This window comes from Oncorhynchus gorbuscha, unplaced genomic scaffold, assembly GCF_021184085.1.
Source record: "Oncorhynchus gorbuscha isolate QuinsamMale2020 ecotype Even-year unplaced genomic scaffold, OgorEven_v1.0 Un_scaffold_550, whole genome shotgun sequence".
Taxonomy (NCBI): domain Eukaryota; kingdom Metazoa; phylum Chordata; class Actinopteri; order Salmoniformes; family Salmonidae; genus Oncorhynchus; species Oncorhynchus gorbuscha.
The window spans coordinates 339,365-356,910 of NW_025745378.1; the positions used below are offsets into that span (position 1 = coordinate 339,365).

Below are 17,546 nucleotides of genomic sequence, written 5' to 3' on the forward strand. Positions count from 1 at the left end.
TAATAATCATAATGATACGGCCTTGTAAGAGGCATAAGTGTCAACCAACATAATTCATTATTTTACATTAACCTGTTTAACTTGTATTAAATGAATTATGAAGAACATTGTGTGATTTAGGCTCCACGAAATATGAAATGCGTTATGAAGAATATCGTGTACTGTTGCCTTCACGAAAAAAAACGGTCTTTCTGACTACAAGTGCACCAGTATCCCAAAGTATTAAACGAAATCAAGCATAGAAAACAGCAGTGGCATTATTACAAATGTTTTCCCCACGGATTAAGTCGCACATAAATGTGTGTCTTTTCTCAGAAATTCTGATCAGAATGTCTGCTCAGAAAAATCGAAAACAGTATATATTTGTAAGTCGCTCTGGATAAGAGCGTCTGCTAAATGACTTAAATGTAAATGTAATATATAACAATACAAACACAATTTATAAAACGGGGTTAAATAAATACAACATTAAGGTATATTCATAACGTTCAATAATGCAGAAAAATATATATAGGCTATCGTGGTTAAAATATTGTATTTTCTCACGAATTAAGCCACAAAAAAACGCACGAAATCTGCTGAAATACATTATGTAAATGCACGAATTGAATGTGAGATTGTGTTGTCAAATTGGCCTGAACCGGTTTTGAGTGACCATTTACAATTTATTTACAATCAATTTACAGAATAATAGCAAACCACTCAAGTCAATGGGGCACACATCAATTCACGGGAGACGGCCAGGGTTGGGTCACTAACCTTGATTTACAGAACAGTGATGATTAATGGCCCATCTCAGGGTCCGAGACTCATATTGTCACTGGGGCCTAAAACAACAATGGTTTGATGATTGTCCATCTGTGGAGCATTCCTTAAGGACTGGGCTGATCCAGAAAGCTTGTTGTGTGTCTTGTGCTGCCCTACTTAGTTTGTTTATTTGGGAGTAAAAGATTGCCTGTTGACAACATTGAAACGGTGTCTGTTTCCTTACATCAGTGTTTCCCAACTCCAGTCCCCCAACAGCACATATTGTTATTGTAGCCCCGGACAAACTCAGCTGATTCAACTCATTGAGGGCTTGATGATTAACTGCCACCACATCATAGTCTACAAAACGAGTCAGCCTGTTCCACACGACTTCTAAGCTAAATATCCTCCCCTAAACCCTCTTACAATTGTCCGCATAAAGTATGTTAGAGACGCTAAAGGAAGTCGCCAACACAACAGCCTGAACAGTCTCTTCAGCGCGTCTCTAGCTCCGGTCCCACCCATCTCGCAACAACAAATGTCCTAAATGGTTTCAAATATACTTAAGTATCTAAAGTAAATGTAATTGCTAAGGGTTTCAAATATACTTAAGTATCTAAAGTAAATGTAATTGCTACTTAGGTATCAAAAGTAAAAAAGTAAAGCAAACCAGACGGCACCTTTTGGTTGTTCTTTATTCATTCACAGAAAGCCAGGAACACTACAAGCATCTCGTTTAACTGTAGTCGCATTAACATCTGCTACCCATTTGTATGTGACAAATAAAATGTGATTTGACACTCCGATACTCAGACATCATTTACAAACGAAGCATGTGTTTAGTGAGTCGGCCAGATCATATGCAGTAGGGATGTTCTCTTGATAAGTGTGTGAATTACACCGATAAGCATTCAAAATCTGAAGAATAGTTTTGGGTATCGGGGAAAATCTACGGAGTAAAAAGTACATCATTTTCTTTAGGAATGTAGTGAAGTAAAAGTAAAAACCCGTCATTTAATTAGGGATGTCAATTAAGAACAAATTCGTATTTACAATTACGGCCAAACCCGGACGACGCTGGGCCAATTGTGCGATACCCTATGGGAAGCCCAATAACGGCCGGTTAAGATACAACCTGGATTCGAACCAAGGTGTCTGTAGTGACGCCTCAAACACTGAGTTGCAGTGCCTTAGGACAGATACCCCCAAAACTACTTAAGAAGTCATTTCAAGTACTTTACACCAATGGTGGACAATGGTGCTTAGTGGCGGCTTGGGCCCCGGTGACCCCGCAGAGAGGGCAAAGACTTAGCTGCAGGTACCGGCACATCATGTCCCCATCCTGGTTCTTGATGCTGTGGGACAGAAACACCGACTCAGGCTGCCCGTTGTATTTGCAGAAGCTGCAGAACTTGCGCTGGGGTGATGGCACATCCTCCGGCGTGTTTCTCCCACTCTGGTCCCAGGTGCGCTCGGGTGATGGCACCTCCTCCGGCGTGTTTCTCCCACTCTGGTCCCAGGTGCGCTGGGGTGATGGCACATCCTCCGGCGTGTTTCTCCCACTCTGGTCCCAGGTGCGCTCGGGTGATGGCACCTCCTCCGGCGTGTTTCTCCCACTCTGGTCCCAGGTGCGCTGGGGTGATGGCACCTCCTCCGGCGTGTTTCTCCCACTCTGGTCCCAGGTGCGCTGGGGTGATGGCACATCCTCCGGCGTGTTTCTCCCACTCTGGTCCCAGGTGCGCTGGGGTGATGACACATCCTCCGGCGTGTTTCTCCCACTCTGGTCCCAGGTGCGCTCGGGTGATGGCACCTCTTCCGGCGTGTTTCTCCCACTCTGGTCCCAGGTGCGCTGGGGTGATGGCACCTCCTCCGGCGTGTTTCTCCCACTCTGGTCCCAGGTGCCAGCGGGGGATCTGGACGGTGCTGTAGGGGGCTCGGGACCCTCGGTGCTGCTCGGCGATAAAGGAGCGTCTTCAAACAAGAGGACGAATTCTGAATCCAGGGGTTCCATTTCGTGCCATATGGGTGGTGTCGTCACAGGTGTTATCGGTAGCAGCCAGGCTCGCGGCGGAAACTCTTCAAATTCCACCATGGTCGACCATATCCCAGAGTCATGACCCTCAAAGGTTGACGGTTCTGGGGTGAACCTGCTTAACTGCATCTCACGCACTAGGTCAGCTAACTTCAGGTAGTCACGCCACGGTTCGAAACTCTTATTTTCGGACTCCATGTAAGGCGGTAGGTCTTGGAGTTGACAAATCATAGCGTTCATATTCCCGCTTGTATTTTTTATAGCCCAACAGACTAGTGTCTGATAACGATCAGAATGTACCAGAATAAAGAACGTTGGGTCTGAACTGACAACTCAACTGAAGGCAAATTTGACAACGTTCACCTTTTAACCTGTCCGTGTTTTGTTTACCAGCCAACCACATGGCGTTGTGCGGAGTCCGTGGAACCTGACAACAGCCAATCAAATGGTTTCAAACGGACAACTGCTGAATTGGTCATTTTAGAAGATCAACTATTTGGGATACAATTTTACACCTCAACAGTATTAAAAACGTCAAATATAACTGTTTAATCTATTCTAGGGTCTAAATTGATAGGACTTCTAATTCTTAGTTATAGGAAGCTGTTTGATAATAGCCTATTTTAATAAGAAAATATCAGTAAAATAACCGTTAAAATTCAAAACTGCTTTTTTTTTTTTTTTTAATATTATTTTATTTCATCTTTATTTAACCAGATTGGCCAGTTGAGAACAAGTTCTCATTTACAACTGTGACCTGGCCAAGATAAAGCAAAGCAGTGCGACACAAACAACAACACAGAGTTACACATGGAATAAAGAAGCGTACAGTCAATAACACAATAGAAAAAAGTCTATATACAGTGAACGTCCTTGCTGTTCACTATGCTTCGACGTCCTTGCTGTTCACTATGCTTCGACGTCCTTGCTGTTCACTATGCTTCGACGTCCTTGCTGTTCACTATGCTTCGACGTCCTTGCTGTTCACTATGCTTCGACGTCCTTGCTGTTCACTATGCTTCGACGTCCTTGCTGTTCACTATGCTTCGACGTCCTTGCTGTTCACTATGCTTCGACGTCCTTGCTGTTCACTATGCTTCGACGTCCTTGCTGTTCACTATGCTTCGACGTCCTTGCTGTTCACTATGCTTCGACGTCCTTGCTGTTCACTACGACCAAAACGATTTTATAACACAATGGAAATGACAATGGAACAACAACTTAAACAGACAATATTATAAAACATGGAAACGACATAAACAGGCATCCTACTGAAATGACCCGTCCAGGCAGGGACGGGAGTTGGGATTATCGGGGTTTGGAGAGAGGGATGGGGGACGGAGGGGAATACCGGGATCAGAGGAATGGGGAGATGGAGGAATTTAGTTACAGTCAAATAAATACACACGCAACAATCTACACAAAAGTCCTTCTGTTATCGTATAAGATCAATGATTACCTCAATCACCAATAACGATTTTCCCTTTGGGGATGATTAATAAAGTTAAGTTGAAATCAATCGAATTGAAGAAAGATGACAAAGAAGGAAGGATTTCAACAGTTTAGTAACTAGGTCTGCGTGATAAATGACACCACATTCCCATCCAAAGCATCAAGCCAGATGTGAACTGAAAGTATGTGAAGTTATATGGACCCAACGTTATAATAATAATGCTGGTCTGTAATATCACATTTAATTTTTATTTACACATATTTAGCAGATGTTATTGTGGGTGTAGCGAAATGCCTGTGTTCCTAGCTCCAACAGTGCAGTAGTATCTAACTATTCACAACAATACACACAAATCTAAAAGTATGAAATATATACAAATTAGGCATTGACTTACATACAGTAGAATATATTTTTTATTTTATTAAACTAGGCAAGACAGTTAAGAAACAATTCTTATTTTCAATGACGGCCTAGGAACAGTGGAACTGCATTGTTCAGGGGCAGAAACGATAGATTTGTACCTTGTCAGCTCTAACTACTAGGCTACGCTGAATAGTATATACATGAGATGAGTAAAGCAGCATGAAACATTATTAAAGTGATTAATGTTCCATTATTAAAGTGATTCATGTTCCATTATTAAAGTGATTCATGTTCCATTATTAAAGTGATTCATGTTCTATTATTAAAGTGATTCATGTTCCATTATTAAAGTGATTCATGTTCCATTATTAAAGTGACTAGAGTTCCATTATTAAAGTGACTGGAGTTCCATTATTAAAGTGACTGGAGTTCCATTATTGAAGTGATTCATGTTCCATTATTAAAGTGATTCATGTTCCATTATTAAAGTGACTAGAGTTCCATTATTAAAGTGACTGGAGTTCCATTATTGAAGTGATTCATGTTCCATTATTAAAGTGATTCATGTTCCATTATTAAAGTGATTAATGTTCCATTATTAATGTGATTCATGTTCCATTATTAAAGTGATTCATGTTCTATTATTAAAGTGATTCATGTTCCATTATTAAAGTGACTAGAGTTCCATTATTAAAGTGACTAGAGTTCCATTATTAAAGTGATTCATGTTCCATTATTAAAGTGATTCATGTTCCATTATTAAAGTTATTAATGTTCCATTATTAAAGTGATTCATGTTCCATTATTAAAGTGATTCATGTTCCATTATTAAAGTGATTCATGTTCCATTATTAAAGTGACTAGAGTTCCATTATTAAAGTGACTGGAGTTCCATTATTGAAGTGATTCATGTTCCATTATTAAAGTGACTAGAGTTCCATTATTAAAGTGACTAGAGTTCCATTATTAAAGTGACTGGAGTTCCATTATTAAAGTGATTAATGTTCCATTATTAAAGTGATTCATGTTCCATTATTAAAGTGATTCATGTTCCATTATTAAAGTGATTCATGTTCCATTATTAAAGTGATTCATGTTCCATTATTAAAGTGATTAATGTTCCATTATTAATGTGATTCATGTTCCATTATTAAAGTGATTCATGTTCTATTATTAAAGTGATTCATGTTCCATTATTAAAGTGACTAGAGTTCCATTATTAAAGTGACTGGAGTTCCATTATTGAAATGATACATGTTCCATTATTAAAGTGATTCATGTTCCATTATTAAAGTGATTAATGTTCCATTATTAATGTGATTCATGTTCCATTATTAAAGTGATTCATGTTCTATTATTAAAGTGATTCATGTTCCATTATTAAAGTGACTAGAGTTCCATTATTAAAGTGACTAGAGTTCCATTATTAAAGTGATTCATGTTCCATTATTAAAGTGATTCATGTTCCGTTATTAATGTTCCATTATTAAAGTGTTCCATTATTAAAGTGACTAGAGTTCCATTATTAAAGTGTTCCATTATTAAAGTGATTAATGTTCCATTATTAAAGTGATTAATGTTCCATTATTAAAGTGATTCATGTTCCATTATTAAAGTGATTCATGTTCCATTATTAAAGTGATTCATGTTCCATTATTAAAGTGATTCATGTTCCATTATTAAAGTGATTCATGTTCCATTATTAAAGTGATTCATGTTCCATTATTAAGGTGACCTGAGTTCCCTTTACTAGAGTTCCCTTTCCTAGCACCGACAAGCACTTGAATGCTGTATTATGTTGGCTTCATATTCTCCTGGGACACTAGAACATTTGAAGTCGTAACTCCGATATGATTGTGTTTAAGTTATTTTCAAGTTGGAACAATTAATTAACCAATAGATTGCCAACAACATTTTCTCTGTTGCCGACTTGTAATTCTAAATTTGAAGCTCATTCAAGGCGACAGGGTAGCCTAGTGGTTAGAGCGTCGGACTAGTAACTGAAAGGGTGCAAGTTCGAATCCCCAAGCTGTCGTTCTGTCCCTGAACAGACAGTTAACCCACTAGGCCGTCATTGAAAGTAAGAATTTATTCTTAACTGCCTTGCCTAGTAAAATAAAGCTAAATAATCATCACACTTACGTCACAGACAATAATTCTACTAGTGGACTGAACAGACACATGGCAGGATACTGAAACTCAGTCCGCGATGGTCGGGAATCTATTTTGGGGCTGGACACACCGCGAACCAAATTGGCCTAAACCGGTTTTGAGTGACCATTTAAAATTTATTTACAATAAATTTACAGAATAATAGCAAACCACTCAAGTCAATTGGGCACACATCAATTCACGGGAGACGGCCAGGGTTGGGTCACTAACCTTGATTTACAGAACAGTGATGATTAATGGCCCATTTCAGGGTCCGAGACTCATATTGTCACTGGGGCCTAAATCAACAATGGTTTGATGATTGTCCATCTGTGGAGCATTCTAGAAGGACTGGGCTGATCCAGAAAGCTGGTTGTGTGTCTTGTGTTGCCCTACTTAGTTTGTTCATTTGGGAGTAAAAGATTGCCTGTTGACAACATTGAAACGGTGTCTGTTTCCTTACATCAGTGTTTCCCAACTCCAGTCCTCCAACAGCACATATTGTTGTTGAAGCCCCGGACAAACTCAGCTGATTCAACTCATTGAGGGCTTGATGATTAACTGCCACCACATCATAGTCTACAAAACTAGTCAGCCTGTTCCACACGACTTCTAAGCTAAATATCCTCCCCTAAACCCTCTTACAATTGTCCGCATAAAGTATGTTAGAGACGCTAAAGGAAGTCGCCAACACAACAGCCTGAACAGTCTCTTCAGCGCGTCTCTAGTTCCGGTCCCACCCATCTCCGGTCCCACCCATCTCCGGTCCCACCCATCTCCGGTCCCACCCATCTCCGGTCCCACCCATCTCCGGTCCCACCCATCTCCGGTCCCACCCATCTCCGGTCCCACCCATCTCCGGTCCCACCCATCTCGCAACAACAAGTATCCTCAGGCCTGGGGTAGTGTACCAACGGCCTGGACCAGAGTTAGACAACAACAAGTATCCTCAGGCCTGGGGTAGTGTACCAACGGCCTGGACCAGAGTTAGACAACAACAAGTATCCTCAGGCCTGGGGTAGTGTACCAACGGCCTGGACCAGAGTTAGACAACAACAAGTATCCTCAGGCCTGGGGTAGTGTACCAACGGCCTGGACCAGAGTTAGACAACAACAAGTATCCTCAGGCCTGGGGTAGTGTACCAACGGCCTGGACCAGAGTTAGACAACAACAAGTATCCTCAGGCCTGGGGTAGTGTACCAACGGCCTGGACCAGAGTTAGACAACAACAACAAGTATCCTCAGGCCTGGGGTAGTGTACCAACGGCCTGGACCAGAGTTAGACAACAACAAGTATCCTCAGGCCTGGGGTAGTGTTCCAACGGCCTGGACCAGAGTTAGACAACAACAAGTATCCTCAGGCCTGGGTTAGTGTACCAACGGCCTGGACCAGAGTTGGACAACAACAAGTATCCTCAGGCCTGGGGTAGTGTACCAACGGCCTGGACCAGAGTTAGACAACAACAATTAGGCCTCTCCGGCTTGAACCAGTGGTGGAAAAAGTACCCACCGCTCATACTTGAGTAAAAGTAAAGATACCCTAATATAAAATGACTCAAGTATAAGTGAACGTCAACAGGTAAAATACCACTTGAGTAAAAGTCTAAAAGTAAATGGTTTCAAATATACTTAAGTATCTAAAGTAAATGTAATTGCTAAGATATACTTAAGTATCTAAAGTAAATGTAATTGCTAAGGGTTTCAAATATACTTAAGTATCTAAAGTAAATGTAATTGCTAAGGGTTTCAAATATACTTAAGTATCTAAAGTAAATGTAATTGCTAAGGGTTTCAAATATACTTAAGTATCTAAAGTAAATGTAATTGCTAAGGGTTTCAAATATACTTAAGTATCTAAAGTAAATGTAATTGCTAAGGGTTTCAAATATACTTAAGTATCTAAAGTAAATGTAATTGCTAAGGGTTTCAAATATACTTAAGTATCTAAAGTAAATGTAATTGCTAAGGGTTTCAAATATACTTAAGTATCTAAAGTAAATGTAATTGCTACTTAGGTATCAAAAGTAAAAAAGTAAAGCAAACCAGACGGCACCTTTTGGTTGTTCTTTATTCATTCACAGAAAGCCAGGAACACTACAAGCATCTCGTTTAACTGTAGTCGCATTAACATCTGCTACCCATTTGTATGTGACAAATAAAATGTGATTTGACACTCCGATACTCAGACATCATTTATTTAATTAGGGATGTCAATTAAGAACAAATTCGTATTTACAATGACGGCCAAACCCGGACGACGCTGGGCCAATTGTGCGATACCCTATGGGAAGCCCAATAACGGCCGGTTAAGATACAACCTGGATTCGAACCAAGGTGTCTGTAGTGACGCTTCAAGCGCCTTAGACCGCTGCGCCACTCGTAAGCCCAAGTAAAGTACAGATACCCCAAAAACTACTTAATACTTAAGTAGTACTTTCACTAAAGTACTTTACTTTAAAATAAATGATCACTAAGGTGAATATTTGGTTATTGTACATCTCCTCATGTCAGTCGTGTCTCTGTGAAACAAAAGATGATGCATAGATTGGAGAGGGAGGCCCATCAAATGGTTGGAGTCATCATCATGCCACTGCAAGCGATACCAGAGCACCAAGTCTAGGTCCAAAAGGTTCCTTACCAGCTCCGACACCCGAGTCATAAGACTGCTGAACAATGAATCACGTGGCCACCCGGACTATTTACAGTCACACACCCCCAGGCTATATACAGGTGGTACCAGTACAGAGTCAATGTGGAGGCTATATACAGGTGGTACCAGTACAGAGTCAATGTGTAGGCTATATACAGGTGGTACCAGTACAGAGTCAATGTGGAGGTTATATACAGGGGGTACCAGTACAGAGTCAATGTGGAGGTTATATACAGGTGGTACCGGTACAGAGTCAATGTGGAGGTTATATACAGGGGGTACCGGTACAGAGTCAATGTGGAGGTTATATACAGGGGGTACCGGTACAGAGTCAATGTGGAGGTTATATACAGGGGGTACCAGTACAGAGACAATGTGGAGGTTATATACAGGTGGTACCAGTACAGAGACAATGTGGAGGTTATATACAGGGGGTACCAGTACAGAGACAATGTGGAGGTTATATACAGGGGGTACCAGTACAGAGACAATGTGGAGGTTATATACAGGGGGTACCAGTACAGAGTCAATGTGGAGGTTATATACAGGGGTACCAGTACAGAGTCAATGTGGAGGTTATATACAGGGGTACCAGTACAGAGTCAATGTGGAGGTTATATACAGGGGTACCGGTACAGAGTCAATGTGGAGGTTATATACAGGGGGTACCAGTACAGAGTCAATGTGGAGGTTATATACAGGGGTACCGGTACAGAGTCAATGTGGAGGTTATATACAGGGGTACCAGTACAGAGTCAATGTGGAGGTTATATACAGGGGTACTGGTACAGAGTCAATGTGGAGGTTATATACAGGGGGTACCAGTACAGAGTCAATGTGGAGGTTATATACAGGGGGTACTGGTACAGAGTCAATGTGGAGGTTATATACAGGGGTACCAGTACAGAGTCAATGTGGAGGTTATATACAGGGGTACCAGTACAGAGTCAATGTGGAGGTTATATACAGGGGTACTGGTACAGAGTCAATGTGGAGGTTATATACAGGGGTACCAGTACAGAGTCAATGTGGAGGTTATATACAGGGGTACTGGTACAGAGTCAATGTGGAGGTTATATACAGGGGGTACCAGTACAGAGTCAATGTGGAGGTTATATACAGGGGTACCAGTACAGAGTCAATGTGGAGGTTATATACAGGGGTACCAGTACAGAGTCAATGTGGAGGTTATATACAGGGGGTACCAGTACAGAGTCAATGTGGAGGTTATATACAGGGGTACCAGTACAGAGACAATGTGGAGGTTATATACAGGGGGTACCGGTACAGAGTCAATGTGGAGGTTATATACAGGGGGTACCAGTACAGAGTCAATGTGGAGGTTATATACAGGGGTACCGGTACAGAGTCAATGTGGAGGTTATATACAGGGGGTACCGGTACAGAGTCAATGTGGAGGTTATATACAGGGGTACCAGTACAGAGACAATGTGGAGGTTATATACAGGGGTACCAGTACAGAGTCAATGTGGAGGTTATATACAGGGGTACTGGTACAGAGTCAATGTGGAGGTTATATACAGGGGTACCAGTACAGAGTCAATGTGGAGGTTATATACAGGGGTACCAGTACAGAGTCAATGTGGAGGTTATATACAGGGGGTACCAGTACAGAGTCAATGTGGAGGTTATATACAGGGGGTACCGGTACAGAGTCAATGTGGAGGTTATATACAGGGGTACCAGTACAGAGTCAATGTGGAGGTTATATACAGGGGGTACCAGTACAGAGTCAATGTGGAGGTTATATACAGGGGTACCGGTACAGAGTCAATGTGGAGGTTATATACAGGGGTACCAGTACAGAGTCAATGTGGAGGTTATATACAGGGGGAACCAGTACAGAGTCAATGTGGAGGTTATATACAGGGGTACCAGTACAGAGTCAATGTGGAGGTTATATACAGGGGGTACCAGTACAGAGTCAATGTGGAGGTTATATACAGGGGGTACCAGTACAGAGTCAATGTGGAGGTTATATACAGGGGGTACCAGTACAGAGTCAATGTGGAGGTTATATACAGGGGGTACCAGTACAGAGTCAATGTGGAGGTTATATACAGGGGGTACCGGTACAGAGTCAATGTGGAGGTTATATACAGGGGGTACCAGTACAGAGTCAATGTGGAGGTTATATACAGGGGGTACCGGTACAGAGTCAATGTGGAGGTTATATACAGGGGGTACCAGTACAGAGTCAATGTGGAGGTTATATACAGGGGGAACCAGTACAGAGTCAATGTGGAGGTTATATACAGGGGGTACCAGTACAGAGTCAATGTGGAGGTTATATACAGGGGGTACCAGTACAGAGTCAATGTGGAGGTTATATACAGGGGGTACCAGTACAGAGTCAATGTGGAGGTTATATACAGGGGTACCAGTACAGAGTCAATGTGGAGGTTATATACAGGGGTACCAGTACAGAGTCAATGTGGAGGTTATATACAGGGGTACCGGTACAGAGTCAATGTGGAGGTTATATACAGGGGGTACCAGTACAGAGTCAATGTGGAGGTTATATACAGGGGTACCAGTACAGAGTCAATGTGGAGGTTATATACAGGGGGTACCAGTACAGAGACAATGTGGAGGTTATATACAGGGGTACCGGTACAGAGTCAATGTGGAGGTTATATACAGGGGTACCAGTACAGAGTCAATGTGGAGGTTATATACAGGGGGTACCAGTACAGAGTCAATGTGGAGGTTATATACAGGGGGTACCAGTACAGAGTCAATGTGGAGGTTATATACAGGGGTACCAGTACAGAGTCAATGTGGAGGTTATATACAGGGGTACCAGTACAGAGTCAATGTGGAGGTTATATACAGGGGGTACCAGTACAGAGTCAATGTGGAGGTTATATACAGGGGGTACCAGTACAGAGTCAATGTGGAGGTTATATACAGGGGTACCGGTACAGAGTCAATGTGGAGGTTATATACAGGGGTACCAGTACAGAGTCAATGTGGAGGTTATATACAGGGGGTACTGGTACAGAGTCAATGTGGAGGTTATATACAGGGGGTACCAGTACAGAGTCAATGTGGAGGTTATATACAGGGGGAACCAGTACAGAGTCAATGTGGAGGTTATATACAGGGGGTACCAGTACAGAGTCAATGTGGAGGTTATATACAGGGGGTACCAGTACAGAGTCAATGTGGAGGTTATATACAGGGGGTACCAGTACAGAGTCAATGTGGAGGTTATATACAGGGGGTACCAGTACAGAGTCAATGTGGAGGTTATATACAGGGGGTACCAGTACAGAGTCAATGTGGAGGTTATATACAGGGGGTACCGGTACAGAGTCAATGTGGAGGTTATATACAGGGGGTACCAGTACAGAGTCAATGTGGAGGTTATATACAGGGGGTACCAGTACAGAGTCAATGTGGAGGTTATATACAGGGGGTACCGGTCCTGTTACTTTTTATTTGATTGTTTATTTTATTTAGTAAATATTTTCTTAACTATATTTCTTAAACTGCCTATTTAGTTAAGGGCTTGTAAGTAATTAATTCACGGTAAGATCTACCTACACCTGCTGTATTTGGTGCATGTGACCAATAAAATGTGATGTCATTTGATTGGCTGTATACGACTTTAATGTTAAATCTAATCTCACTTTACAGAACCTTATGTGTCAATAGTATGGTTGTTTATTATTATACATGTATTCTATAATAATAACAATAATATCTGCATTGGCGACTCCTGTGGGTCTTAATTATCAGCGAGGTGTCCCTAAAAAGGTGTCCCTTTCTGCACATCATATTTGTCTCAAATATCATTGTTTTTCAGAAAAAGTGCCCTACTTTTGATCTGGGGCCATAGGGCTGTGGTGAAAAGTAGTGCACTATATAGGGTTGTAATATAATAATAATAATATATGCCATTTAGCAGACGCTTTTATCCAAAGCGACTTACAGTCATGTGTGCATACATTCTACGTATGGGTGGTCCCGGGGATCGAACCCACTACCCTGGCGTTACAAGCGCCATGCTCTACCAACTGAGCTACAGAACCACTGTGTTCTAAAGTAGTGCACTATATAGGTCTGTGGTCTAAAGTAGTGCACTATATAGGTCTGTGGTCTAAAGTAGTGCACTATATAGGCCTGTGGTCTAAAGTAGTGCACTATATAGGGCTGTGGTCTAAAGTAGTGCACTATATAGGGCATTGTCTACAGGTAGACTTTAGGTCTTAGTGGTAAAGGTGATCTTTATGCTGGGATTTTTTTAGACTGGTTAGTTATAAACGTTTTAAAAAAACAAACAAGAAACCACACGTCTAGATCTATTAAAAAACAAGTATAACACTAAAATAGTAGCTAGCATGGTAAATTACAATGACACAAAAGTAGCTCTGCACACCACGTCATAAAACAGAAGTTGTCTTGATGTCAATGGTAATGTTCTTATAATAGTTATTTTAGGCCAGTAGACCTGCATTTGTACAGTTAGATTAGAGCATGTCGTTTTAAAGTCAGGAAAACAAGTCTCAAAACAAGACAACACTTCCGTTTCCTCCCCAAAGTAGCAGGGAGAAACGTGGATAAACGTCGAATTCTGCAGTGAGAGTTTGTTGATAAGGGCGGTTTATTAGTAGACACAGTATTAGAGGTTGGGAGGTTTTACAAAATCTCACAGCAACATGTAAAGACGCAGTTAGTTTGGTCACAGACAGAGACATTTACACTTTAAAGTAAAAACAGACAACTCAAACCCAAAATGTGTAAAGAACAACTGAACGGGTATGCAAATAAAACCACACGTCATAAATACATAGAAATAAGTGAGAGAAAAAATTCAACCACACGAGAAAAAGTAAAACATATCACACGATAAACAGGCTAATGCACAGTCCACAAACTTGTCAGGCTATTCCAAACGATTTTTAAGCTAAATATTCACACCTAAATCGTCTTACAAGTGTCCGCATACAGTGCGCTTAGAGACGCCAAAGAAAGTCTGCAAAACAACAGCCTGAAGTCTCTCCAGCGCTTCTCTAGCTCTGGTCCCACACATCCCGCAACAACAAGTTGACCAGAGCTGGCGCTTCTATGACTTGACATAGACCGAGTTGTAGGTGGTTTCCACCCGGGGACAGAAGCGCCTGAGCCCCGGTGGCCCCGCAGAGAGGACAGTCTATGATTTGGATGAATCAATCATTTGTTTGGCCTTCTTCTCTAATCTAAGTAGCATACACGTTGAAAAGTAAAACAAACAAGAAACAAGAAACCACACTTCTAGATCTTTAAAAAAACAAGTATAACACTAAAATAGTAGCTAGCACGGCAAATTACAATGACACAAAAGTAGCTCTGCACACCACGTCATAAAACAGAAGTTGTCTTGATGTCAATAGCAATTGTTCTTATAAGTTATTTTAGGCCTGTAGACCTGCAGATGTACAGTTAGATTAGAGCATATAGTTTTAAAATAATAGTCAGAAAAACAAGTCTCAAAACAAGACAACCCTTCCCAAAGTAGCAGGGAGAAACGTTGAGTTTTGTCCGTTGTGTTTGCAGAAGCTGCAGGACTGGCGCTCCCTCCTGTGTCTTGGAGCAGGTCGTCTTCCTTCTCTCCGTGTCCGGAGGGGACCCGGGTCCAGAGGCTGCTGTAGGGGTCTTGGGACCCTTGCTGCTGCTCGGATGTAAAGGAGCGTCTTTACGCAAGGGGACAATTTTGGAATCCAGTTTTTTTTCCCTCCTCAAAGTAGCAGGGAGAAACGTGGATATACGTCTAATTCTACAGGAAGAGGCTGGGAGGTTTTACAAAATCTCACACCAACGTGTAAAGACGCAGTTAGTTTGGTCACAGACAGACAGAGAGATTTACACTTTAAAGTTAAAACAGAAAACTCAAAACCAAAATGTGTTCTAAAGAACAAGTGCACGGGCACGCAAATAATGAAAAACCACACGTCATAAATACATTGAAATAAGTGAAAAACGTTGAAAACACACGAGAAAAAGTAAATAAATAAATCAAATCACACGATAAACGGGCTATTACACAGTCTACAAACTAGTCAGGCTTTTCCAAACGACTTTTAAGCTAAATATTCACACCTAAATCGTCTTACAAGTGTCCGCACTCAGTGCGCTAGAGACGCTAAAGAAAGTCTGCAAAACAACAGCCTGAAGTCTCTCCAGCGCTTCTCTAGCTCTGGTCCCACACATCCCGCAACAACAAGTTGACTATGTTAGTAGGTCTAGAGGGTAGCGCAGTAAACGGCCACTTGACATAGACAACTCTGTCACTTGACATAGACAGAGTTGTAGGTGGTTTCCACCCGGGGACAGAAGCGCTTGGTGTGGGCTTGAGCCCCGGTGGCCCCGCAGAGAGGACATACATACTGTCGCAGGTACGGGCAAACCACGCCCCCATCCTGGTCCTTTAGACTGTGGGACCCAAACACAGACTCAGACTCCCCGTTGTGTTTGCAGAAGCTGCAGGACTGGCGCTCAGGTGATGGCGCTCCCTCCGGCATCTTGGAGCGGGTCGCCCTCTTTCTCTCCCTCTGGACCCGGGTCCCCACGGAGGGTCTGGACGCTGCTGTAGGAGTCGTGGGACCCGCGCTTCTGCTCGGATGTAAAGGAGCGTCTTTACGCAAGGGGACAATTTTGGAATCCAGGGATTCCTTTTCGTGCCGTAGAGGTGGTGTCGCCACCGGTGCTATCGGTGACAGCAAGGCTCGCGACGGGAACTGTTCAAATTCCACCATGGTCGAGCATATACTGGAGTGATGACCGTCAACGGTTGACGGTTCTGATGTGAAGTTCCCTAACTTCATCTCCCGCACTGCGTCCGCTAGCTTCATGTAGTCCCGCCACAGTTGGAAACTCTTATTTTCGGATTCCATTTTCGGTCGGTGTTGGAGTTGATAACTAAACGATGCCATGGTTCAATGAATTGAGAACTAAACTGAAGGCAAGTTGGACAATACGCACCTTTTGACCTGTCCGCATTTTGGAGAACAGCCAATCAAATGGTGTTGTGCGGAGGCGGTGGGAGGTGACAACAGCCAATCAAATGGTTTCAAGCGGACAACTGCGAAATTGGTCATTTTAGAAGATCAACTATTTGGGATACAATTTTACACCTCAACAATATTAAAAAACTTCAAATATAACTGTTTAATCTATTCTAGGGTCTAAATAGTTAGGACTTAGATTATAATTCTTAGTTATAATAAGATGTTTTATAATAGCCTATTTTAATAAAATATCACTTAGCGGGTCGCCTCCTTTCTCTGTTAAAATTCAAAACTGCTTCGACTTCCTCGCTGCCACCATTAAGTTATTGTAGCATCTCTCCTGGCTCATCGAGTCATTCCAGTAATAGTATTGGTACTGCGGTGTTGGAGGGATGGGTGGAGGGAATGGGGGTGAAGGAGAGGTTGGCGGGTAATGTTTCGGAAGACGCATGGCTCTCGAACCTCGCCTCTCCGGAGTCCGTACTGGAGTTGCAGCGATGGGGTAAGACTGTAAGTACCAATTGGATGTCACGAAATTGGGGAGAAAAGGGGGTAAAAAGTAAAACAAAATAAAGAATGGCCTTACTGAAGAGCTCAGTAACCTCAACTGTTATTATTTGTGGAAGATTGTTGTTTTTTATCCCCCCAGAAATTGCGGACCACCTGCAATACCCAACGATAACCACTGATCTAGATATACCACCTGCAGTACCCAGCGATAACCACTGATCTAGATATACCACCTGCAGTACCCAGTGATAACCACTGATCTAGATATACCACCTGCAGTACCCAGTGATAACCACTGATCTAGATATACCACCTGCAGTACCCAGCGATAACCACTGATCTAGATATACCACCTGCAGTACCCAGTGATAACCACTGATCTAGATATACCACCTGCAGTACCCAACGATAACCACTGATCTAGATATACCACCTGCAGTACCCAGCGATAACCACTGATCTAGATATACCACCTGCAGTACCCAGTGATAACCACTGATCTAGATATACCACCTGCAGTACCCAACGATAACCACTGATCTAGATATACCACCTGCAATACCCAACGATAACCACTGATCTAGATATACCACCTGCAGTACCCAGTGATAACCACTGATCTAGAT

General features: G+C 42.2%; 2 protein-coding genes across 2 annotated transcripts; both read right to left on the minus strand.

Moving 5' to 3' along the window:
- Positions 1-1,407: 1,407 nt before the first annotated feature.
- On the minus strand, positions 1,408-3,181 carry LOC124018597 (putative uncharacterized protein DDB_G0290521). The gene has a single exon (XM_046333942.1). The coding sequence runs from the start codon at positions 3,017-3,019 to the stop codon at positions 1,985-1,987; it is 1,035 nt and encodes a 344-aa protein (XP_046189898.1). The 5' UTR covers positions 3,020-3,181; the 3' UTR covers positions 1,408-1,984.
- Positions 3,182-14,009: 10,828 nt separating this feature from the next.
- LOC124018598 lies at positions 14,010-16,311 on the minus strand. The gene has a single exon (XM_046333943.1). It carries the CDS (start codon positions 16,294-16,296, stop codon positions 15,691-15,693), a length of 606 nt encoding a protein of 201 aa, XP_046189899.1. The 5' UTR covers positions 16,297-16,311; the 3' UTR covers positions 14,010-15,690.
- Between the last annotated feature and the right edge of the window lie 1,235 nt (positions 16,312-17,546).

Excerpts from the sequence above, each read along its gene's own strand:
- LOC124018597 (XM_046333942.1), bottom strand. The coding sequence starts at position 3,019 with ATGAACGCTATGATTTGTCAACTCCAAGACCTACCGCCTTACATGGAG.
- LOC124018598 (XM_046333943.1), bottom strand. The coding sequence starts at position 16,296 with ATGGAATCCGAAAATAAGAGTTTCCAACTGTGGCGGGACTACATGAAG.